This window comes from Juglans regia, chromosome 11, assembly GCF_001411555.2.
Source record: "Juglans regia cultivar Chandler chromosome 11, Walnut 2.0, whole genome shotgun sequence".
Lineage (NCBI taxonomy): Eukaryota > Viridiplantae > Streptophyta > Magnoliopsida > Fagales > Juglandaceae > Juglans > Juglans regia.
In genome coordinates this window covers 24,172,806-24,198,591 of record NC_049911.1, presented here as the reverse complement: position 1 = coordinate 24,198,591, position 25,786 = coordinate 24,172,806, and the positions used below count along the sequence as shown (strand labels likewise).

At 35.0% G+C, this 25,786-nt stretch overlaps 4 protein-coding genes, 1 non-coding gene and 2 pseudogenes across 6 annotated transcripts; 2 read left to right on the top strand and 5 right to left on the bottom strand.

Annotated features, from left to right (window-relative positions):
* Positions 1-1,155: 1,155 nt before the first annotated feature.
* Positions 1,156-2,784, bottom strand: LOC109019543 (heavy metal-associated isoprenylated plant protein 36-like). Of its 2 annotated transcripts, none has more exons than XM_035695410.1 (3): positions 2,565-2,784; positions 2,361-2,463; positions 1,156-2,254 (listed from the first exon to the last, which is right to left on the bottom strand). In XM_035695410.1, exons 1-3 carry the CDS (start codon positions 2,610-2,612, stop codon positions 1,536-1,538), a joined length of 870 nt encoding a protein of 289 aa, XP_035551303.1. In that variant the 5' UTR covers positions 2,613-2,784; the 3' UTR covers positions 1,156-1,535. The 2 variants fall into 2 exon arrangements, with proteins under 2 accessions (XP_035551303.1, XP_018857388.2); XM_019001843.2 differs by having other exon boundaries at positions 2,388-2,463; positions 2,565-2,781.
* A 3,713-nt stretch (positions 2,785-6,497) lies between these two features.
* Positions 6,498-9,232, bottom strand: LOC109019545 (annotated as a pseudogene).
* A 97-nt stretch (positions 9,233-9,329) lies between these two features.
* TRNAG-CCC lies at positions 9,330-9,400 on the top strand. The gene has a single exon. It is a non-coding gene; the product is annotated as a tRNA-Gly (tRNA).
* LOC109019542 (putative pentatricopeptide repeat-containing protein At5g40405) lies at positions 9,341-12,343 on the top strand. The gene has a single exon (XM_019001842.2). The coding sequence runs from the start codon at positions 9,538-9,540 to the stop codon at positions 10,948-10,950; it is 1,413 nt and encodes a 470-aa protein (XP_018857387.2). The 5' UTR covers positions 9,341-9,537; the 3' UTR covers positions 10,951-12,343.
* Positions 12,194-13,505, bottom strand: LOC109019544 (glutathione S-transferase-like). Its single transcript, XM_019001844.2, has 3 exons — positions 13,088-13,505; positions 12,931-12,979; positions 12,194-12,837 (listed from the first exon to the last, which is right to left on the bottom strand). Exons 1-3 carry the CDS (start codon positions 13,235-13,237, stop codon positions 12,386-12,388), a joined length of 651 nt encoding a protein of 216 aa, XP_018857389.1. The 5' UTR covers positions 13,238-13,505; the 3' UTR covers positions 12,194-12,385.
* A 3,694-nt stretch (positions 13,506-17,199) lies between these two features.
* LOC109002260 lies at positions 17,200-17,894 on the bottom strand (annotated as a pseudogene).
* Positions 17,895-19,263: 1,369 nt separating this feature from the next.
* On the bottom strand, positions 19,264-20,556 carry LOC109002259 (glutathione S-transferase-like). The gene is made up of 3 exons (XM_018979926.2): positions 20,169-20,556; positions 20,031-20,079; positions 19,264-19,926 (listed from the first exon to the last, which is right to left on the bottom strand). The coding sequence occupies exons 1-3, from the start codon at positions 20,316-20,318 to the stop codon at positions 19,478-19,480; spliced, it is 648 nt and encodes a 215-aa protein (XP_018835471.1). The 5' UTR covers positions 20,319-20,556; the 3' UTR covers positions 19,264-19,477.
* Positions 20,557-25,786: the final 5,230 nt, after the last annotated feature.

Genomic DNA, 25,786 nt, shown 5'->3' with positions numbered 1-25,786 from the left:
AACAAGAATACCCTTTATACAAATTTACGAATATAATTTTTCTTTGTAATAAGACTACGGGAACTAGTTTAAAAGTAAAGCCTGGATACTTCGGTATGGGAATTAAAAAAAAGGAAGGTGTTTTCTAGATTCTATAAATGCAAACCCCATCAAAGAGGGACCCAAGAAATCACATCGTTCTACCTTTGCATCTAAAGGGTACGTACGTGAGGACATCTTTTAATTATTATGTTGGAGTTTATTATTAAGTAAGATAAGTGAATCGATTCATGCTAATATTTCATATGCTGCTCAATGATTGCAGTAACCATATAATGCTGATGAATGATTGCAGTAACCATGCTGCATATGGGTAACAATCAATCTTTGACCAGTCCTTGCATCAAAACCGATCGAGCTTTCCAGATATTGAAAAAAAGATGATGCTCTTGGCTCTGCAAGTTGGTGAGATATGGTCCTAGCTAGCTAGCTAGGGAGTTAGGAATAGGGTTTCCATTTCGGATGAAGAATTTAGAGCAGAATAAAGCATACAAAACGCTCTTTTCCATATGGTAAGAAAAGAGGAATAATCCATCATGAATATTCTAATCTGGAGAAAAGGTGAGGTCGAGGGTCGAACCGACTCGAACCTAGCTAGCTATATCCGTTTGTTCTATAAAGATGATTGATATTTCAGGATTCTACTGATCTCTCTCTCTCAAATTTGGAGCTAGCATTAACACTAGTGGCACGACTCAAGAAGTACTTAACACACTTGGTCATTCATGCATATAATTAATATAGCTTTTAGTATTGTTTGACCAAAGAAACGTACGCTTGGGGCATGCTAGCTCTAAATCATTTGTGGTACCAAACGATATTAAGTTTTGGTAACAAGACATGGCCAAATTAAACAACAAATAAATTAATAAGGCAGCCACTGAAAAGGGCATTTCTCGCCTGTACGTATTGGCCTGATGCCCGGCCAGTAGTTCAGAAAAAGGCTAAACACAACCACCACAAACTTCTTTTCAATGCAGAGTAAAGCAGACATGATACCATTTCTCTTATTGAAAGCAAAAGACTAGACATCAACAAAGATGTTTAATGCAATAAGATCTAGAGAAATGTGCAGAATATAGATCTTGTTCATTATGGAATTACTCGTAATTAGTCTTCCTCGGGCCATTCTATCGTCATTTCATTTCATTAAGAGAAAAGAAAGAGATCTCCATAAACAATTCAGCTTTACACATAAGATCATCGTGAGAGGGAATTGGCTAAATTAAGCTTAAGGAAACCCCCCCGGCCCAAAAGCAGTTAACAAAGCTAAATAAAGACAACCCACTAAACACACCCTCTTATAAGTGCCCCTAAACAACCCTGGACCCCCCTCTTATTTTTTCGCTAGTTTACTCCCTAATCTCTCATATGACCTTAATCCATCTTTACAAATTTTTATCCTTTCCGACCATCGCTCAGTAAAGTTTATGTCATTAAATTCTCATGATCAGAGATATATAGCCCACATTTTGGCCCTGATCACAAGTTGATCATCACATGAGTGAGCATTGGCTCTGGTCGTCGTCGTCAGCATACGAGTCGATCGGATGGGAAAGTGGTAGTAGCGGCTGGTAGATCTCTGGGTGGAAGTACGTATTACTGTTGGCATGCATGGGAGCTGGGGCATAATATGCAGTAGCAGTGCTGGCGATAGGGTACGCCGTGTTGTAACTCATTCCGTAGAGTGGTGGTGGAGGATGATGATACATAGATGGTGGATATGGATACACATGATGTTGACGAGGGGGGCTGAGATTCATCGCCGCTAGGGATGGTGCCGGCTTGTCATGGAGAGCTGCCGGAGAATTATTACTGCCTGCCTGTGCATTGCCGGAATTCTGACTGGCGTCGTTGGTGGCCGGATTGCCGGTTTGCCCTTTCTTTTTCTTCTTCTTCTTCTTCTTCTTGGCTCCTCCTCCTCCTCCACCACCGTTACCTCCAGCTTCCTCCTCAATTTCACCGTCGTCTTCATCTACCTGATCACCACCTTCTAATTCAGAGTCTTTATTATCATTGTCATCTTCTTCAGTATTATTTTTCTCACCCTTCTGCTTTTCGTTATTCTTTGATTTTCCAGACTTCTCTTTCTTCTCAGGAATAAGCTCGGCGTGTTTTCCTGATCTCAGAAGCTTCTTGATTAGAGTATCTGCGTGCACGTTACCGGTCACTGTAACCTTATGCTGCTGAGAATCCACAGTGGTCGTATAAACACCTGGAAACATTGAAGAATATAAGAAGCGAGAAACTCACACCAAAAGTTGATAGATTTTTAACCCTACAAACGCACGCACGCACGCTTGGATACAAACACATCATACGTATTAGTGCTAGAGTTGGGCAAAAACCTTCAATGCTTTGAAGAACTTTCTTGACTTTCTTCTTGCAGCCTTCGCAGTGGATTGAGACTTTCAAGACCCATGTCTGCAAGATTTCGGGGATGGGAGTCAGAAACTAGCCAACAGATGAGAGAGAGAGATCAGAGAGAAACTTTCGAGTTGACATGGATCAAAGATTGAGAATACCTGGTATTTCAAGGTTTCTGGGGCTTCTTCAGGTGGTTTGGTTGCCATCACAATGAGATCTAGACGAGAGAGAGAGAGAGAGAGAGAGAGAGAGAGATCTAGTGGCTAGCTTCTCGAGGGTGTCTGATCAGGAAGCCAAGGTTTATAGGAGAAGTAGCGGTGTCAATTGGGGAGTGAAAATACCGTAAAATAGGTGGAGGAAAGACCAGAGAGAGAGAGAGAGAATTTGGTGTGGACGCCACATCACGTCAACATCGAATGAAACCATTATGTCTATAGAGAAATGCTAGGTAGAGCGACGGTATTTGCACCGATGGGTGCATTTTATTTTTATTTTTTATTTTGTTTGTTTTTCTTAGTCATGTAAAAGAGATGGAAATTAATGTGGGCTCCATTTCATTTTCCTAAGATCGGACGGGTTTAAGCTAGCACTAGGTAATTCCGGACCCACCATCATTTCTCTGTACTTTTATGTATAAACCTAGAAGGTTCTTCTGATTCCTAGCTAGCTTGGTGCAAACCTAATCAAGTAAATCCGAGGTTAATCCAAATTACTAAAATCCAAATTATTATTATATGGTACAAGCTGCAAATTAATTATGTTATCAGCTTCTAAGACTTGTTAGATCTATATATATGCGTAGACAATTCATTTTGATTGAGTTTTTTTTCAGTTCGGTCTGAAATTTGAAAAATGAGATTCTAATTTTAAGTTTCGAATAAATCCATACCAAAACTTGGGTACACTCGGTTCGGATACTATGTTTTAAATCTGAAATCTGGGTCTACAACTCGATATCCTTTTTTTTTTTTTTGAATGTTTTGATTTTTTTTTCCTATTCCTTCCTTTGAGATTTAAAAGTTTCAGGTGATTCTTTAGGGGTCAAACTTCCTTAACCTTTCTTCCTCAACTTCCTGGCATTTCAGATTTAGAAGAACAATAAATTCATGACTCATTTACTAGGAGCCATTCATATAACATGAGAACAGTCCTATATATGCGACTATAGATATATATATGGAATAGTCTGTAATATTCGAAAATAAATTTTATGATATTCATTGTATTTTTAATTATTATTAATTGAAAAGTAGTATTTTAGGACTTTTACACATATGACATAATGTCTCAAAAGTTCTCTCGCTGCCTATCAAAATATAATCATGTATTGTAAGATACGAGAGAATGGAGGATGTTGGTTAATATATTTTGTTCTTGGCTTTGGTAAAAAAAAAAAAAAAAAAAAAAGTATTAAATTTAGAAAATGAGGAATGCTATACATCAATCATTATTCATTCTCACACTCTACACTTATAATTTTTTTATTTTTTTATAAAATATAAAAGTATTTTTCATAAGATGTGAGATAATAAATAGTAACAGATGAGAATAATTCTTTTTAGAGATACTGGCTACTTTGATGAAAAAATCTATACAACCTCTTACTATTCACACAATCTTCACACACTATATTTTTTTTTAATTTTTATTCTTTTTTTCTTTTAAAAAATATTTAATATATAAATAATAAATAGAAGAATTGAATTAAATTAAAAAGAATAAACTTAAAAAAAATTTAAAAAATTTAAAAATTTTAAAAAATATAATATATAGAAATTGTAGAGGTTGAGAAGCATTGCTCTACTTTGATTTATCATGCTAACAACTTTTCTTCTAATATATGATGCAACCAACAGTCAACAGATATTAGTGATCCGTGGATGAAAATTTTGGAAAGCCGCTATAAACCTGAAAAGAAAGCCAGATTGGTATGCATGACAGAGTTTCCGATGAGGATACTCATACCCGATTTTCAAAGATCTTGGGTATGGAGCCATTGTTGAGTAAAGTATAGCTTTGAAGGGTGGTGTCGACGTATAGGGATCCACCACTTCCCATCCGATTTCTCTTCACGTCCAAATGCTGCACCCGGAAAATTTCATGGTATTAATTAATGGAAATGAATCCATCGCTTTTATAGCAAACATGAATAAGCTAGTGCTACAAAAGTACTGTTGATGGAGAAACAGCTTTAAACAGAGCTTTTTGTTTATAAAAAGCAAACTTACATGATGATATCGTTAAATTTATTTTATAATAAAAAAATATTTTATAATTTGACGTACAATTTCAAGACATATCAGTTTGTACATAACTTTTTTTTTTTTTGTAAGATTATTGTATTAAACCAAGCATCTCTACAAGTAATATACCTTTGGCACACTCGAATAGTATTATACTTAGTGCGGTACTATATTCCTTCCTTTTTCTTTTGTTTTTATTGTGCAGATGCTGGTTGGCAAGTTAGTTGTTCTTGAGTTGTATGGTGGGGTTGGGAATTAAAGGACACGATTTAATGACCAACTTCAATGGAATTGAAGATGCAATTAACTAATTCGACTCCTGCTACATACTGAAGCTTCTACGCTCTGTATACCAGCACAAGTTTGCAGGATATATTGAAGAATCAAACCAGTTATCCTGGCATCATAACATATATATACATACATACTGCCCACTTCAACATTTATAACATATCCTTTTATGCTCTAGTGCTCAGATTTTTCAATTGCATTCATGGGTCGACCCATGAACATATTCAATTTCTAGTTGACAAACATCTAAAACTAAACAATTCATAATACATGCAGTATTTTGCTCAAGACTTTCCAACTGTAGTCTAATGTAGGACAATCAGCATTTCAATGAAACAGCAAGAAGCTAAGTGGTTAGGCATGCCAATTGTGCTTTATGAAAGCAGAAAGGCAAAATCTTAATATATGAGTACTTTAGTGCATGGGCAAAGTTAGCCAAGGGGAAGAGGACAAGAAGATAATCAAAAACAAAGTTGGCACTTTTAGTGGAAGGATTTAATATTTATTGCAGATAGTGTTCTGTACCTGTATCTACATCCTGGCTAAGAGATAGCATTTGATATGTGTATAAAAAATCCATGGATACTGCAGGCTAAACTACGACATAGCCAATCACTTATCTCCCATTGTCATAAGCCAATGTTTTGGCCTGGCTTTTTAAATTAAAGAGTGACTTGTGACAACACCAGGCACGCCTAATGGTACTTGCTTTAGGTTATCAGATACGTACCTCCAATCTGAAAAACAAGTCAATAAACTTTGACAGCAACAATGATCTTAATGCGGTACACAACCTCTTGAAATGGACTTTGCTTATCCAGGACTGAACCACCTCTCAGACTTTTCAATGGTCAAGAAAAAGGTACAGATCAGATGGTTAAATACAATTGCTTTTAGCCAGTTACAGCAGCAACAATATGTAAGGGGATTAAATTTTGAAGCAAATGAAGATTAGAAAGTTCCTATATTCATGGAAATGCAATTGCAGTGGAGTGCCACTCAGATTATGCCCAACGAGAGCAATGGCCACTGATAAAAACGGTGAACACCATGTCATAAAATAAGTTGATACCAGAATTGACTACCCAGTGAGGCAAAACGATGAACGATTAAGGACATTATTGATACAGCATAGTGCTCAAAACCAATAGTGTGATTGGTGCCAGAGATGTTTTGCAACTAGAAAATATGGTTCTCTACTTGCTACAATTAAACATGTAAATCTGCATGGTCCCTGAAGTTGATAGCCCCATTTATTGCTTTCATTAACTCGAGGATAAACAAAGCACAAATAAGATTACACAGTTATGGATTCCTTAGGATCCTTCACTTTGAGCTCCTGCATTCTCCTCCACGCTTAAGAACTTAGATTTTGTTAGCTCCATTGAACAGAACACTGCTGTGTCCAACTTCAAATTGGCGTTTCTTAACATCACACACACAAAAAAAGCATACCTGTTTTAGCTACCTTGGAAGTTTTTACAATGAGAATATATCGAAAGGCTTTGAAAATTTGGTAGAGAATTATTGAAACAAATATTCACAAAATCAGTCACTCTCCTTTACTAAGTGTAAGACACAAATGGAAGAATTGATCTCTTGATAATCTTCCTTCCCAAGAATACTCACTATAAGTACAAGAAGTTTGGGTAGTTAGGTCGAGTCCAAACCATTACCAATGGAGATCTTTCGGCATAGAAGAACAGCAATAATAACAGAAACAAGTCCTAACAAGGCTCCCTGTCTGGAAAGCCCAAACTCAGTCCACGACAAGGGATTTGATACCTCAAATAATACCTTCCTAAACTGTCCATTCAAGTCCTCTAGTGATCCTGTGTTATCAATCACCATTTCTGCCTTCGTCAGACATCTGAGCATTTATCCTGTTTTGAGCATCCTCCTCACTTGTTCTGCCTCTTGCCATGAGTCATCTTAGCTGTGTCTCAGAATCAACCTATACAACTATAATGGGCTTTGTCCACTTGTCCATCTTAGCCTCGAACAATAAAGGCACATAAAGGACAATAACCTTAAACCCTTTCATCCATAGCTTCACAATCTCGAAGAAGATACCAGAGGATATATAAGGAGACAATAACCTATAGAAAGTTTAATAACCACAATTCAGAAATTATTCAAAATGTAGTTTAAAGCAAGTCTACACCAATCGAAATTGACCCGAGATGATAGACTCACTGAAGAAATTAAATTCTGGCTGCTTTTAGATTAAGCAAGATAAAAAGTTTTACCAGACAATTTCTTTAATCTTCATTTGGAGGACCAAATGTCATCCCACAGGCAAGCAATCTAATCATGTTAGTGATGATTCAACTTGGAACAAGGCTGAAAGCAAGAGTGACTGCATTAAATGAACATTTCTTTATAAGAACCAACTATTTATGGAAATTCAATTAATTTGTTCTATTTATTTCTAACACTCGATAACACAAATCCATGATCTATCATAAAACCATAATGCTGTCCATGACTGCCTTGACTAGATTGGCCCCGATCTGCTATGGAGATATGGCTTTGGTGCAAAGTGGTGCGGGTGGATTGCAAATTGCACTTCCTCAGTGCAGTTTTGTACTCTTATCAATGGTTGATTTCTTTTGCAGCTCTCAATACCTTAGGCATGGAGATCCACTGTTGTGGAGGCTTTGAGTAGAATGTTGACTATGGCTGTGGATAGAGAACTCTTGTCAGTTTGTTTGCAAAATACAGAAGTACCGAGCAGTTGCTTGTGTCTTGTTTCCTTTTCACTCATTTTTCTTTTTCCTCTCTCTAATATTGACTTGGGTTGCATCCCTTTGCGCTCTTAATAAGACCATAATGGCTCCTTCGCGTAGTTCATCTAAACTTCAAATAGTCGTCAAGATCCTTTACTTTCTATTATAAAATAAATCAGTTGATGAAAGTAGTTTATCTTTCCATTTATTTCAAATGTCCGCACAATAAATTTCCAACCAAATATGAATCCTGCAATTCATTTGGCCTTGGTGGCCAATTGCTACAATTATTTATCAGAAATTTCTTTTTCTTAATATAATGACCCTATCCTCCCATTTGATATCAAATAGAGATTGGTGAAATCCTCGTCATTGTTTTCCAACAAAAAACAAAGGGTTCTTGAAACATTGTCACTCCATAAACACATCATAAGTTCCATTCAAAATTCTGCATTGAAAAGAAATGAAGAACTTTGTTTCCTTAAACTTTGAAACGCATACAAATATCCATACCGATTAAGAAGTTGACGCTTTGCTGGAACAGTGAACACGATTTGTCCCAATCTAGGCCTATCAACTTCTCCATCAGCTTGTAAAATGTCATCTCCAAATGCTGCAACAACCTTTTTCCAGCCACCAGCACCTTTTTTTAACACATCCTAGAAACAAACTCCACCAAATATGAGACTTGCTGGCAGCTTAAGGTTTTAAAACAGGAAAGTGCAAAATTCTCCAACCATGGAAGAAACTAACATTTACCATGAAGAGATAGAGGGAAGACAGGAAAAGTTTGAACAAACTAACATTGACCAGAAAGACAGAGCGAAAACAGGAAAACTTTGAACCAACAAACGGAAACTGTTGCGAGGTTTGTTTTTGGTAAGAAGGTTGCAAAGTCCTGGGAAAGAAGAGCAATCTGTTAGAGATTCCACAGAAACATGAGCCTGCAGAAGAAATTCCACGGCACATTGTTTTCTTCTCTGTTTTATTTTTTTCTTAAGTTGTTTCAATTGTAACATTGCATGCGTTTTGTTTCTTTTTGGGTCTGCAGTAGTGAGCACCAATATGGACAGGAATACAGGTATAATATGATATGGATGTGATGATACGTGAACTCCTAAACATTCAACAATACATGTCAAGACTTTAACTAATTAATATATTTCAAATACATATCATGATGATTTGTAGTTTGATACCAAATGCTAAAAGGTCTTAAGAAATGTCTTAAATCTATCCAGAGCTTCTCCATCAGATTCGCATCCAATTAGATATGGATACTAGTTTGATGTGCATATACTTCCTGTCGTGGTGACAATCATCGTTACTACTGTTGTTCATTGTTTTATAGCGGTCAAAAGATAGTCGCGTTCTAATGGATTCAGTGGCTTATAACATATCATGTAGGTTTCAGGTCTAATGGCAATTTAGTAAGAGGGAGAAGAAGAAACATACTCGAGTGACGAGGTCGGCGTCAACAACGGGGATGCCATGGTACTTGAAAAGATCGGAGACGGTGCTCTTCCCCAATGAGATTCCACCGGTCGGTCCTACTATTCTCATTCCCTCTCTCAGCTGTGAGCGGGGGTTTTGGATTGTTACCGTTAGTAGTAGTTATTATGATTTCTATAAGCACATAAAGCCAGATTTAGTGTAAAATGCGCATCTAGTGTAGTGGTATCATAGTACCCTCCCACGGTACTGACCGGGGTTCGATTCCCCGGATGCGCATCTTTTCCTCTATCATTTTTTCACTGTTTGGTTGCGGAGAAAGGGATCGCCACTAATCTCTCTCTGTGTTGTATATTTATCCGATCAAGTGCGAGAGAGAGTAACTTAATTGCACGCTTTTGAAGTCACCTCCTTCGATGTTTTCCAACCCAGTAAAGTCTTTTACTCCCATAACATACAGAATTCTCCATCTCCTAAGCAATTGCAGATATCCCACGCACATCCACCAAATTCATGCCCAACTCATCGTCCAAAACCTGCATTCAAACACCACCATTGCCCACCACTTCATCACTGCCTCCCAAACCTTAGGCCTATTGGACTCCGCCCTATTACTCTTCACCCAACTATCCAGACCCCATGTTTTCATTTGCAACACACTTATTAGAGCCTTTTCTCACTCCCACATACCACATACCCCTCTCTCCATATACAGCCACATGCACGGAAACTCTACCCTTCCTAATAACTATACCTTCCCTTTCCTCCTTAAGTCCTTGTCTGACTTCCGTGAACTTAAGCTGGGCGAATGCATACATACCCATATTATAAAACTGGGTCATGTTAATGATATTTATGTTGAAAATGCATTGTTGGATTTATATGCATCATGTGGGCGTTTGGGATTATGTCAACGCGTGTTCGATGAAATGCCTCAGAGAGATGTTGTGTCGTGGACTGTTTTGATTACGGGATATAAGAATGCTGGGAAGTATGATGATGCTTTGATTGCTTTTGAAGAAATGCAATATGCAGGTGTGGTACCGAATCAGGTTACTATGGTTAATGTCTTGGCAGCGTGTTCAAATTTTGGGGCCCTTGAAATGGGTGTTTGGATTCATGATTTTATAAAGAAGAGGGCATGGGAGTTGGATGTGATTTTGGGGACTGCTTTGATTGATATGTATGGAAAATGTGGGAGAATTGAAGAGAGTTTGGGTGTTTTCAGAAGCATGAAGGAAAAGAATGTACTTACGTGGAATGCACTTATTAAAGGACTAGCTCTAGCTAAGAGTGGGGAGGAGGCTATTTGGTGGTTCAATAGAATGGAACAGGAGGGATTCAAGGCCGATGAAGTGACTCTGGTCGGGGTGCTATGTGCTTGTAGTCACTCGGGGTTGGTAGATACTGGTCAACGGATCTTTAATTCCCTGATTGATGGGAGGTTTGGGTTTTTACCCAATATCAGACATTATGCTTGTATAATTGACCTGTATGCACGTGCTGGACGTGTCGAAGACGCTTTCAATTTCATAAAAGTTATGCATTTTAAGCCCACCAAAGCTATGTGGGGATCCCTGCTAGCTGGTTCTAGAGCTCAGGGGAATTTGGAATTCGGTGAGTTTGCAGCTTGGAAGCTCCTGGAACTGGAGCCAGAGAATAGTGCTTTCTACGTTGTGCTATCTAATCTGTATGCAGAGATGGGAAGATGGAGCGACGTCGAGAAAGTGAGGATTATGATGAAAGACAGAGGACTTAAGAAGGACTTGGGCTGTAGTTCTGTTGGACCTGAACCCCTGGAGGATGTTTTTGAATTCTTAGCACAATAAGTAATCTGCCTGGAATATAAGAATGAATCATCCCGTTTGTTTCAATGGAGGATCCTCTGCTCTATAGTTTGATTGGACCTACTTGTGATTGAGCAAATCATGGGACACATTTGTTTAGTTTCTAAACGCTCTGTTTTAGCTCCAATATTTGGTCGCAGCATTAATCATTGAATCAGTTTCGATTGCCTTAACTGGCCTGGCTGAATCTCTGCAATAGCTGTCTGAAGAAAGGTGATGGATGTATCTCCTTCAAGGATGCTACTTTCTGATTGTTGAGCTCTCATCAGTTTTTGTTGGTGAAAGCATATGCGTTTTAAAGTTGATGTAAAACTGCCATTTTTAGATTGAATTTTCAAGCTCATAGAGAATAGGGATGGATTTGTTAGAATGTACACAGCAGCAAAACACATCAGCAATGCAAGACACAGCCCTTCACAGCTCAACTGTACCTCATCAGCAGAATGTGGAATCAAGAGAACTTTCTAGATTAAATCCAAATGGATGAGCTGTCATTCTGTTATGATTTTCTGTACCAAAGTTTGTTAGGATCAGATTCTTTTATTCCTTTTGCAATGTATATATATACATGCATTATTGTACGAGAAATATCGATCACAATATACAGAAAGTATTTTCTGCATCTTCTTCCTCTGCTTCATTTGCTCTGTTATCTTTCTGCTTTTATCAAAACCGACATGGTATCAGAGCCATAATGACTTAAGACGATACAAACCCTCCACTCAACACCAATCCTAAAGACCCTTCCAGCCCATACTTCCTTAACCTAAACAATGGTCCTGCAACCTTACTCACAAACCACCTTCTCACTGTCGAGAACTACCATTCATGGGCTCGCACCATTCGTCGCTCCTTTTGAATCAAGAAGAAATTAGGGTTCATTGATAGAACCCTTCTTGAACCCACCTCTCCAAATAAATTGTTGGAATCATGGCTTGAATGTAATGATATGGTTGTGACTTGGCTCCAAAATGCTATGTCCCTCGAAATTAAGAATAGTGTTGTGTATGTTGAGACAGCTCATGCCCTATGGCTTGAGTTGGAGCAACACTTTGCACAAAATAATGGACCTAGAATTTATGAATTGAAACAGTCCATTCACTCTCTTACTCAAGGCGTTGATTCAGTCAGCCTCTATTTTTCAAAATTGAAGGGTTTACAGTTGGGATTGCACAATCTTCTTGTTTGAATTTTACTCATCCAAGTAGCATACGAATTGGTAATATGCGCGCAAGAGTAATTATTTAAAATATGCTTCATAAACATAGTAATGATGATTGAAGACAAAGCTCCCTTAACTACTTATGAAAGCAAACCTAAAAACACAAGTCCTCATACTGAACGTAGGAGACATTAACACTATAAAAACAGAATACATCAAGTCGATACACGTGCTTATTGAGGACAAACAGCTGCTTTATCCTTGCTGCTTCTGCAGGGCAAGGACCTTCGACCAAGCTGGCCTTGCTGTGATAGCATCTACCCATGCACTGACGTGGGGACGGGAATCAAAGAGCTTTTTAGCTTGAGTGCCCAGCAAGTAGTGAATACAGGGCAGGTGGTGCAGATCCGCCAAGGTGAAGCAGCCACATCCCAAGTACTTCGACTGAGCCAGTCGACTCTCGTAGACATCAAGAACCTTAGCCAGCTTTGCTTCGTTCTCCTCCACGATTGCTGTGTCTGTAGCCAAGCCATACCGAGGCTTTAATGCTAGCTCCCAGGTAAGCTTCGAAGCAACCGGATCGAATTGGTGGGCCTCCACCTCCATCCACACCCCTATGATTGCTGCTGTCTTAGAGTCTCCGCATTTGAACTGGGTCCCCTTGTCAGCATACTCCTGGGCAATGTATTTAGTGATTGCTCTTGATTCTGCAGTAAAAAAAAGGTCCAAGAATCATAATCACTCTAATTTTATTCATTCACCCTACTAAGTCATTTCTGCTAATTGCATATAAAGTTTACCAAAGAGCTTTAGATCTCCATCTTCAAACCCTGGAATCTGACCAAATGGCTGCATCAACAAGGAAATATAAGATTAAAAACAGAGCTGTAAGAGTAATAGTTATTGATTCATCCTGTTGAGGTAAACAAACATGGATGCATGGTTTCCTTTTCTTACGTTGATAGACAGGAAGGACTCCTTTTTATGTTCACCAGCTTTCATGTCTATCTCAACAAACTCAAATTCAAGCTCTTTCTCATACAGGGTAGTGAGAACTCGCGCCACAGCAGTGGAGTAAGGCGTTCCATGGAGTCTGATGGCTGCCATGATTGTGGCCGGGCTGTGAAACGTGATTAAGAACAAAGAAGAGAGAACGCAAGGAACAATGGCTATAGAAGTAGACTTTATATATACTTCTGAAGTAGTCCCAGACTCGAGACTTATCTTGAAGACAAATGCTTTTTTGCAAGCTACGTGGCAGCTGATATTACCAATGACTTTGATTTTTTTTTTTGGGGTGGTGTTTTTTCGTGGAATATTTTGTGTAGATGAGAAGCAGAAAGCAGTCACCACTTGATCTGAAAATAATTGGAAGGAGATTCCAGACCTAAACCACCAGGAATATTACATATACATGCTCTTAAGGTCATTGTCCCAAGCGCTCAAAAAAAAAAGGCATGGTCCCAAGCGCCCGCCTAAACAGTGGACAGTTTTTTTTTTTTTTTCAACTTATCTCAATTTGTTTTATATATTAAAATACATATCAATGAGATTTATAAAATATCATGTTGATTTTTATTTTTAATTTTGTCTAGATATATTAATTTTGGTTTTAACACTGCACACAACCTTATATCATCTGCCTATATGTTACTAAATGTGACATAAAAAATGGCTAGTTAATTCTTATACTTTTTAGCTTCTTTACACTTGACAGAAAATTCATTTATATTAATTCAAAAATAATTATTATCATTGCTTTCATAAGATCATTGCTTTCAAAAATATATTTTAAAATTTAAATCTTACAAATTAATTCTTATAATTTAAATGATATACTTTATATACCAACATCAGAATAAAATAACTCGAATCAAACATGTACACGTTTAACTAGTATGTCTATGTGAATTAAAAATGAAGATCAGGAAACCGAGTTGCTAGAAAATCCTGCAACTTAAAAAGCATGGAAGGATATGTAACCATTTGGATTAGATATTTATCCAACGGTCAGGAATTTCCCCACAAAGAAAAATTAATCTTAAATTATATATATTCTTCGTAATTTGAAAAGGAAAATGATAAACATACATTAGTCTCTAATTATTTTACTACTCTACTTAAAATTAAAGGTAGTTAAGTCAAATGGAGTTTATTTTTTAATGAAGTGTCATAATTATATTAGTTGATTTAAAATAAATTATAAAAAATTTTAGGTGTATAAAAAATAGTGACAAATCTCCTTAACATAAAAGTAGTAACAGTAGAGAAGGATAAAATTAGTGACCGCTAGGTATTTTTTCTTTTTTCTTTCTTTTTTTTAATTTGAGGCACCAATGGCTAGGAATTTCGAAACTACGAACACCGTTGGAGAAATATATTAACGGCTAGAATATTAAAAAAGGAGGATACTTTGTTTCGTATTGTTTATTTTGTAATGTTCCTTCATAATTGTAAAACCTTGTGCCTATATATATAGAGAGAGAGATTGAGAGAGAGAGAGAGAGAGAGAGATTGTGGTATGTGGGTTCGACGAGCTAGCGACGACTCATCACAGATGCTGAAGGAGGAGAGACCTCATCACAGATGCTGAAGGAGGAGAGACGTGCAACAGTTGTCTCCAAGTGTTTCTATCCTCGTTGTCGTCGAGCATGGGAGTTGCTGTTTGCTACCATCAAGCATGGGTTCTAAGTGACTTGCCTCCTGATAAACATCTCATTGGTTGTAAATAGGTGTACAAAATTAAATGCAAATTAAATGGGACCATTGAACGATATAAAACTAGACTTGTAGTTAAGGGGTATACTCAACAAGAAGAGTTGGATTTATTGAAACTTTTTCTCTTGTGGCCAAGCTTACAAGTGTAAAATGCTTACTTGTTGTTGCTTTTTCATATAATTGGTATTTACATCAATTGGATGTAAACAATGTATTTTTATATGGAGATTTAGATGAGGAAGTGTATATAACACTACCTCAAGAGTATGGTAACAAGGAGGAGACTCAGGTATGCAGGTTAACAAAGTCATTATATGCCCAAAAATAGACTTCAAGGCAATGGTATTGTAAACTCACTAGCTGCCTTTTACAACATGGTTTTACGCAGTCCAAATATGACTATTCATTGTTCACTAGAGTTTCTGGTTCTACATTTCTTGCCCTCTTGACATATGTTGATGATGTGATTATGGCTAGCAGTGATCTTAAAGTTGTCCAAGACATAAAATCCATTAACCATAGTACTTTTCAGATTAAAGATCTTGGAGATCTTAAGTATTTCCTTAGATTAGAAAGGCCAGAACTTCTAAAGAAATTTCACTTTGTTAATGACATTATACCGTGGAAATCCTGGCTGATACTAGTTTTCTTGGCTGTAAACTAACTAAAGTTCCCATGAGCTCTAACTTGTGTTTGGCAAAAATAGATTCTGCATTGTTGAAATATCCCACAGTTTATAAGAAGATTGGTAGAGGGATTGCTTTACTTCACAATAATAAGACCTGATTTGGCTTATTCTGTACAAATCTTAAGTCAATTCATGGATCAACCTGCCCAAACACATTTAGATATTGCACATCATGTATTAAGGTATCTCAAAGGTAAACCTAGTCAGGAAATTTTTCTTTCATTGTCCTCCTCATTACACTTGAAGGCCTTGACAAATTCTGACTGGGCAACTTGTCCAGTCACCAAAAAATTAGTGACTGGGTTTTGTGTATTTTTAGGAGACTCTCTAATTTCTTGGAAATCAAAGGAACAGAATATAGTTTCAAAATATTTAGTTAAAGCTGAATATAGAGCCTTGACTTCCACTACTTGTGAATTAACTTGGTTAATTGCTTTACTTCAAGATTTTGGCATTACTCATCACTATCTAGCATTTTTATTTTGTGATAGTAAAGTTACACTTCACATAGCAGCAAACGCTATTTTTCACGAGAGAACTAAGCACATAGAAATTGACTGTCATATTGTGCTTGAGAAGACATAATCTGGTGTACTTCGAACTCTACATGTTAGTTCTCAGCATCAGCTAGCTGACATATTCACCAAAGCTTTACCTTTTGCACAATTTCTTTATTTTCTTTTCAAGATGGGTGTTCTTGACATTCACACTTATCTTGAGGGGGAGATTGAAGTATGTAAATAGTCACTTGTAAATAATTAGTTAGTAGTCAGTTTGTAAATAGTTACTTCAAATGTTAATTTAGTTTATTGCACATGCGTTGCACATGCACTCTTCTCTTGTATATATATATATGAACTACTCTATACTTTACTTTCACTTTTGATAATTCAGAAGATTCAGTTTCTTCTCCATATGTGTTCTTGGACTTTCTTGAGTTTTCTTGCACATTCCGGGTGATTGGATCATCCTAGATTACTTTTCCTATAACTATCTTTTTCGAAAGATGGGCCTTGGGCGCTGACTTAAGGTGCCTAGACTTGGAGATGTTTAAGCCTGATGTGGCCTCGCGCCGATTTGTCGACGCATTTGGCCGGGACACCATGCTCGATGCTTTTGATGATTCTCACCCACCTCCACCTTCTAGCAGCCCTAGCTCTTAGCTTTCTTGTTTCTTAAGCTTTGTGGACACTTTTGTGTGATAGCAAGTTTTCATTGTGTAAACATTGTGAACATTTCTATATAGTACTTATAGTGAACATTTAGCCAATTTTGGCTTTTCATCGTGTCGCTTTTCGCTTTGATGTTATGAGGTCTTTTCCCTTAATTCCGTGATTGACAGGTTGTTTGGTTTGTTCCTCGTTTACAACGAGGGTTGTGTGGTCTCTTGACCCCTGTGCCCTATTTCGTGGGCACCGCAAGTCTCTGGACTAGTAACACTTTTATTCCGGATTCTTAGTCTAAATTTTAGTCATAGTTATCTTATTTTGTATTCTATTCTTTGGCTCTAATTACAGTTTTATCATTTTTCATTAGTTATTTAAGACTGACTTGTGGGTTTCAGAAAAGATGATCGATTTATTTTATATTAAAATCTTAATCTCAAAGTTTCTCTCTATTTGTAATTTTTTCTCAATTTCAATGTCAATCTCTAGCTTCCGTTGTTTAACTCGCCATCAAAATAATAGGCGAAACACCAGTAACAACTCAGATAAAACACAATAGCACAGGTCCAGACACCGAACAGGGGGAGACTGAAACACTAGGAACAAAAATTGAAGAAAAAAACACATACTTATCGAGTTCAAATGAGCCCCTAGAGCACCACGACAACAGTTTACTCCTTACAGTTGCTTTTTCATGGCAAGGACCTTGGACCAAGCTGGCCTTGCTGTGATATCGGCGATCCACGCACTGACATGGGACGGGAATCAGAGAGCTTCTTAATCTCAGTGCCCATCAAGTAATTTATAGTGGGCAGGTGGTGCAAATCCACCAAGGTGAAGCTTTCACATCCCAGGTACTTTGACTCAGCCAGTCGACTCTCATAGACATCAAGGACCTTAGCCAGCTTAGCTTCGTTCTCCTCCACAACAGCCTTATCTGTAGTCATGCCAAACGCTGGCTTGGTTGCCAGCTCCCAGGTAAGCTTCGTAGCTACCGGGTCAAATTGGTAGGCCTCCACCTCCATCCACACCCCTATGATTGCTTTCGTCTTAGAGTCTCCGAATACCAGGTCGGTTCCCTTCTCAGCAAACTCGTTGGCAGCGTACTTTGTAATTGCCCTTGATTCTGCAGTAAAAAAGGGTCCAATCGTGACAATCACACTAATTGCATTCATGCACTAAAAGTATTAGGTATTTCTGGCATTGTGCATGAAGTGATTATTTTATGTACAAGTTGATAAAAAGGCAGCAGACAATCCCAAGTGCCTCAACTAAAAGAAATGGACATCTAGTGGTCTGGTTCAGTTTTTCTTTTAGAAAACGGAGGAAATTAAAGGAAACTGCCGGCCGACTACGCATGGAAGACCCTAAAGATGTCTTTTTTGTTTTTAAATCTATGGTGTGTTTTCGCACGTCTTTCTGATGCGCACGATGAAAACGTAACCATCACAATGCATGAATTTAGATTGAGAGGGCTCTGGCCTCTACAGCTGTAAAGGATGTTTAATAAAAATAAATTTATAATTTGATGTGTTCTTGAAGACATATTAAATTTTTTTTATAATAAAAATAATTTTATAATTTAAAATATTACTTATTAATTTTTAAATTTATTTTTATGAAATTTTTTATACTTAAAACATGATAAATAAAAAATAAAAAAATGATAAAATACCAAATAATTTATATCATTCGAGTTCATAAAACTTGTCAAACCATTTATTTTTAAAAGAAAATTGTTACATACACAAAGATATTACATAAAGTAAACTCACATACTAATATGATTTTATGAAATTCATTAGATTTACTTTATAATAAAATAAATTTATAAATTAACGTACAACATCAAACTAAATCAATTTATAAATTTATTTTTATGTAATTTATTTATAATTAAAATATTTTCCTTCCTGAAAAGCAGCCACTTTTTTCAATGAATTTGATATTGTCAAGCCATCCATGTTTGACCAGGCCTTTTATAATTTGGATATTTTATATAATTTAAGGAATGATATACACAATATCTAAATTTTACTATATTAAATGTTAAGACATATTGGATTTATGGGTAATATATATAGACAATATCTCTCTCTCTCTCTGAATTATATATAGACAATATTTAAATTAAAAAAAAAAACCTTAGAAAATCTCATTCATTTTCACTTTACTCTCACTCCCTATGAAACTAGGGCTTGGGCGCAAATTATAAACTTTATTGGAGGTCTTGTCCATAAGATAAAAGGAAAAAAAAAATAGTAATGTTCTTATTCATCATAATCTTTGTCCTCCTCAATCATACTTATGAACAGTAAAGTAAGGAGATATGCTCAATCATAAAATAATTTTGTGGCCTGGGAGATCAGAGAGGTTTTGGGTATCTATAGGAATATATATGCTCTTTCATGATCTAGATGCTCCTCTCTACCATTCCTGTTTTTTATTTTATTTTTTTGGTGGGTTCTTTCTTATATTACTTAATTCAAGTGCATATGCCCCTTTGAATAATGTGATCGTTGTAATGTAAGGGCATTCTACTTGGACAGTAAAGTAATTTACGATGTGGTACGGACACCGGAATACTGCATAAACTAGAAGCCCTTCAACTTAAAGATTGAAGGCAAAACACCAGTAACAACTCAGAGAAAACAAGCACAGGTCCAGACATCGAACATGGGGAGTTTGAAACACTAGGAACAAAAAATTAAGAAAAAAACACATAATTATTGAGTTCAAATGACCCCCTAGAGCACCACGACAACAGTTTACTCCTTACTGTTGCTTTTGCATGGCAATGACCTTCGACCAAGCTGGCCTCGCTGTGATATCGGCTATCCACGCACTGACATGGGGGCGGGAATCAAAGAGCTTCTTAATCTCAGTGCCCATCAAGTAATGTATATTGGGCAGGTGGTGCAGATCCACCAAGGTGAAGCTTTCACATCCCAGGTACTTTGACTCAGCCAGTCGACTCTCATAGACATCAAGGACCTTAGCCAGCTTAGCTTCGTTCTCCTCCACGACTGCCTTATCTGTAGCCATGCCAAACGCTGGCTTGGCTGCCAGCTCCCAGGTAAGCTTCGTAGCTACCGGGTCAAATTGGTGGGCCTCCACCTCCATCCACACCCCTATGATCGCTTTCTTCTTAGAGTCTCCGAAAACCAGGTCGGTCCCCTTCTCAGCAAACTCGTTGGCAACGTACTTTGTAATTGCCCTTGATTCTGCAGTACAAAAGGGTCCAATCATGACAATCACACTAATTGCATTCATGCACTGAAAGTATTAGGTAATCTCTGCCGGTTACATATGAAGTTATGAACTTTACCAAAGAGCGTTAGATCTCCATGTTCAAAGCCTGGAACTTGACCAAACGGCTGCATCCACAATAATAAATTAGATTCAGCAGAATTATAAAAGTGCTAATTAAACCGTTGCGGTACATTAATGGCTTCTTTTTCCTTACATTGATGGACAAGAAGGACTCCTTTTTATGTTCACCAGCTCTCATGTCTACCGGAACGAACTCAAATTCAACCTCTTTCTCATAAAGGGTAGCCAGAACTCGAGCCGCAGCTGTTGAGAAAACGGTTCCATGTACTTTGATGGCCGCCATAATTGTGGATGGTGATTTATGATCGAGAAATAAGAAGAGAGAGGAGATATGCCAAGGAATAGAGCTATGAAGAGAGAGTTGATCCCTGTATGTATATTATATATGGAGTTAAGACTCTCCTCTAGAATGCTCTAATTTCAAGGTACGTGGCAGCAGATTATTTCAACCACTTTGTTTTGGTATTTCTGGCATTTTCCCTCTATTTTTACGTGCATGAAGTGATTATTTTATGTACAAGTTGATAAAAAGGCAGCAGACAATCCCAAGTGCCTCAACTAAAAGAAATGGACATCTAGTGGTCTGGTTCAGTTTTTCTTTTAGAAAACGGAGGAAATTAAAGGAAACTGCCGGCCGACTACGCATGCATGGAAGACCCTAAAGATGTCTTTTTTGTTTTTAAATCTATGGTGTGTTTTCGCACGTCTTTCTGATGCGCACGATGAAAACGTAACCATCACAATGCATGATTTGTTAAGACATATTGGATTTCTTTCTTGTATTACTTAATTCAGGTGCATGTGCCCCTTGGAATAATGTGATCATTTTAATGTTAGGGCATTCCACTTGGACAGTAAAATAATTTATGATGTGGTACGTACACCGGACTGGAGTATTGAATGAAAACTAGTAAACTATTTTTGCCATAATTATTTTATGAAAAAATCTTAATGCAATCGAGTGTAAGCACTAAACCGCATACCCATTCTAAAAATAAGATATTCATTTAATAAAATAAGATAAATTCAAGATGAAAATAAATTTTATGAGATATAAGACTTTCTTCTTCTCTTAAATTTTTTTTTTTATTTTTTTTTAATAAAAAAAAATCTATATGAATATTGATATGCGATTTAGTGCTCAACTGCTTGTCCATAGCAATTATTTAATTGTATAAAAGTTGTAGAAAAGTTGGTGTTTTATAATTTTTGTGGAGTTGCATGGCCGACAAACTAAAACAATTTATGTATATTTTTATATAGGGTCTGGTACGAGTGTGGTAAGATTCCTTATAATTTATAATATTTTAATAAAAATTATTTTATTATTAAATTGGTTAATAGAATAGAATATTTACATCACTTAAAATAAAATAAAATATGTATATCGTTTAAATAATATTTATAAAATTTAAATTTTAAATTAAATTATGCTATACAAATATTTTATTATATGTGTTTTATATATCAACTTGTAAATATAATTTCTCTTTAATAATATATTTATAAGAAAATTAAAAAAATTAAAAAGAAACTCAGTTATAAGACAAAAATATCCCTTTTCACTTTTGACTTTTTAGGCACTACAAACAAGAAAAAAAGATTAAAAGACAACATTTGGTAAAGTTCGAATGTCTCAATTTATCTGAAATTTGAAGAATATGAAATCAAGCTTTTTATTATCTTTGTTATTTCCAAATTGTATTAGACAATTGGGAAAGATAAAACTGTAATTTATTTTATTTTAACTCCAAAAAAAAGTTATCTCTATCGTTTATAACAAATTCGATACATTTGGATAAAATCCAAAATAACCACCGAGTGACCAAATCCCAAAAAGAAACTTGTGTGAAACAATATAAATGGCTATATTGATTATCGGCCATTGGATAAATAATTTTAAAAATTAGAAAATTAAACAAGTTAATTTTTTTTAAGTCAACACTTGAATTGTTTTCTGTCAATTCATTAATTTTTTGCTATGCATGTTGCATGCGGTATAGATGAAAATTGAAATGTTATAAAAGTAAAATAAAAAAAGGAAATAAAAGGAGGTTGAAGTGTACTTGTGATTAGGGATGTAATCGGTATGGTCTGATATAGTCTTGGGAGTTACGGATCGAAAATTTCGATACATCATTTTTGTCAGACCAGAACGTTAGATATCGGTAGATTCGGTCCAATTTGGTCCTGGAACATTTTTTCCTCTCTTTTGAACAGAAAATTTAATACAAAAAATTAATAAAATTAAAATTAAATTATCTCTTTAACATTTTATATATGATTAATGAATATTAAATAATTTCATTATATATATGGTCAATGGTGATTCTTTGGATGAAAATTATATAATTAACTTATACATCTACTATATAAAATAATATATTATATATATAATATTTAAATATATATATATACATTCAGTCGGTCTCGATTCAGTTCGATCCAAAAAAATCATACCCCGAGAATGACCAATATGACTATCGGTCCAATTCGGTCACTTTTTTCGTCTGGACCAATAATCTGAAAGCCCTATTGGCGATTCATGTTATGAATAAAGAAAATGTAAAAGGAATTGAGAGAAATGAAAGGGGATATTTGGAGGAAAAAATAAACATGTACATGTTATATTATTTCTTGAAAATATCTATTATAAATTCTCTACACTACATATTATTTACATGATATAATTTAATTTTGATCAATTTTTTCGATTTTCAAGAAATGCACCAACCCTATTAAATGCTTCATTAACCCTTCTGTCTCAAATAACTAAATAAAACTCCTTTTCTTTTCTTTTTTCTTTTAATTTTAACTAACCATTTTTAATAACACGACCAAAAGCTTATATAGATTTTCTCTATATTTTATTAAAAATAAATAAATAAAAAGGCAGATAGAGATAAAGGTATAAATGAATGTATTATGCTACTCAGCATCTCATATTATATACTATATATTTTTTTATTTTTTTTTATTTTATTCATATTAAAATAGTTAAGTTGTTCTACTCATTATCCATATATGACCACGTACTTGTTATGAAAAATAAATAAATAAATAAATGAGAATTGCTACATTCATAAAATAATTACACAAAAATAATCTCATAAACTGATTTGATTTTATCTGATCCGTTAGATCTATTTTTTAATAAAAATAACTTTATAATCTGATGAACCACATTAAATCATGTCAGTTTGTAAAATTATTTTTATATAATCTCTTTATGACTAGAGTATTTCTCATTTTACTAAGATGACAGTAAACTATTGTTGACAAAGTCAAGGCTATAATAAAAGTCGGAAAGGACTCAGAAGCAGGATATTCCAATAAAATATGACTAATGTTAGAAATAATTTTAAGTTGAACAAGTTTGACTTATTTTTTATTATTAAAAAATAACTTTTTTATGCGAATTTTAAATTTTTTTTTAAATGATTATGCAAAATTACAATTCTTAAAATTGTAAATATCATTTCTCTTAAAATATATATTTCTTTCGGATTTAGACTTTTCGATAATTTTATAAATTCGTTGTGCTAAGACTGAAAAAAAAAAGATTTATATATAAAATGATTCCACAATATTTATTAAACATTAAATGCTTCCTCAAATAATTTACTTAATTAATTATAAATATTAAAAGATCTACTTTATATATTTATCTCTCTCCTATTATATGTCTTACAATTAAAGAAACTTTAACACATCTAAATTAACGTCTTTCTATATGTTAATATCAATGAAAGGAGACCCGTTGCATTGGCATGGAAACTTTAATTTTCAAACAAGAGTTGTTGGGTGCAATGTATTTTGGAGTTGTTGGAAGGGAAGTCTTCGTCCACTCCTCTAGATCCACTACAAATTAGGAGTCAAAAAAGTCACCTTCTCGACAAGGCAATAAAATGGCCCACGATAGCACACCGTGTTGGGTGGTCTTGTGTCTGTTAGTGCAGTGGATTAGTCAAAGAATAAATATAGATAAAAGTTATTATTAAGAATATTCATTTTGCATACATGATGTGGTATCATCGATCTAGACCACACATCTCCCTAAATGAGTATTGGAAACAATTAACTAGAAGCAGTCACGCAGTGAGTATAAAATGTGCACTACTATAGTGATTTCTCTCTAGCATTACTCTTAGTTAAAATAAACCCATCCTACTTTTAACTATAATAACTTGAATGGTTCAACAAGTTTCATCTCATCTGTAGCAAAGTCATCTTATTCTTATTTGACCCCAATCTATCAGTGCAACAAAACAATTTCCCTTTCTTTTTCTTATTCTTATTTGACCTAGCAACGTCATTTTGATATTTTACGGTTAATTATATTTTATCCATTCAAATTTTTACTCAATTTATAATATGTCTCTGAAACTACTAATTGCATCAAAGTGGACCCTCGAACTTTCAAAACTTCTCAATCTCCCCTTCTGTCTACCATAAGCGTTAAATCTAATAAAAATTCACTGTAAAGATGTAATTTTTATCTAATTTATTGTCATTGACCATATAAAATATAAAATAATATATACTATCAATTAATAATTGAGATGATCATAAAAAAATAAAAATAAAAAAACTACAAGCATTTTCGAAGATGCACGAATGCACTACACAACAATTTCATCTCTAGTTTCTATGCTCCTATTGATTTTGCCAACCTTAAGGAATTTGACATTTCAATTTCCTTAATACTAAGATCATGACTAGAAACAATGCAATCTATATCATTTAAATCTCATTGAGTACTCAATAATGATAATGTACTCAATAACTGTACAGGGCTCAACTTTCTCTCATTTAGATTATAAAATCTTACTTTAGTCTGATTATCCATACATATATATGCCTTAAATGAATATACAACTCAAAGAATAAGTCATTAAGACTACCTTACTAAAAACACAATATAAGTTCTACACCATTATTTTTTAATTTTACTATAGTTCTCAAGGAGTTGATAAAACAAATCAGGGTTATGACTTGATTAATAATACTTTTCATGGCACTTACAATTTCAATCCAATTCGACGATTTTCACATTTCTACTAGCTGCATTTCCTCCTCATGAGAAGTCTTTCAAGAATTACCAATAACTTGAGATTTTTCATATAGCAGATAGATAAATTCATACCTTAAAAATCATCTATGAAAGTAACGAAATACTTCTATCTATCAAACATTATATAGAAAAGGTCTACATGTATCTATATGTCTTATCTCAAGAAACTCCATATTCCTTGTCTCATTTTTTCTTAATATTTTTTCTTTGCTTTCTTTTTTTACAAATCAACACACATATTGAGATTAGAAAATCTAAATGCAAAAAATCTTTTATTTACTAATTTTTACAACTTTTATTTAGAATTATTCTCCAAAATTTTATGCCACAAATAAAATTTTTCTTTAATCATGCTTCAAACTTCTATGCCATAAATTATAAAAGTTTTTCATAAATAATATTTCGCATAGTTTCAATACATGCCTATAAGTATAGAAAACTTTTAACAAAAGCATTATGAATGCATAATGAATAAATTTTATTGGAAGGAAAAAATAGAACCAACATAAATGCCATTTTGAAATGAGTTAAAACATGAACATTTGTGCTCGAGTTCATAAGTATAAACATTTATACAATTTGATTTGAAACTTATACAGACAAAATAAATAAAGATAAACATTTGCACTCAAGCTTAATCCCAAAAAATGTATCAACATAGATAAGATCTTATTCGA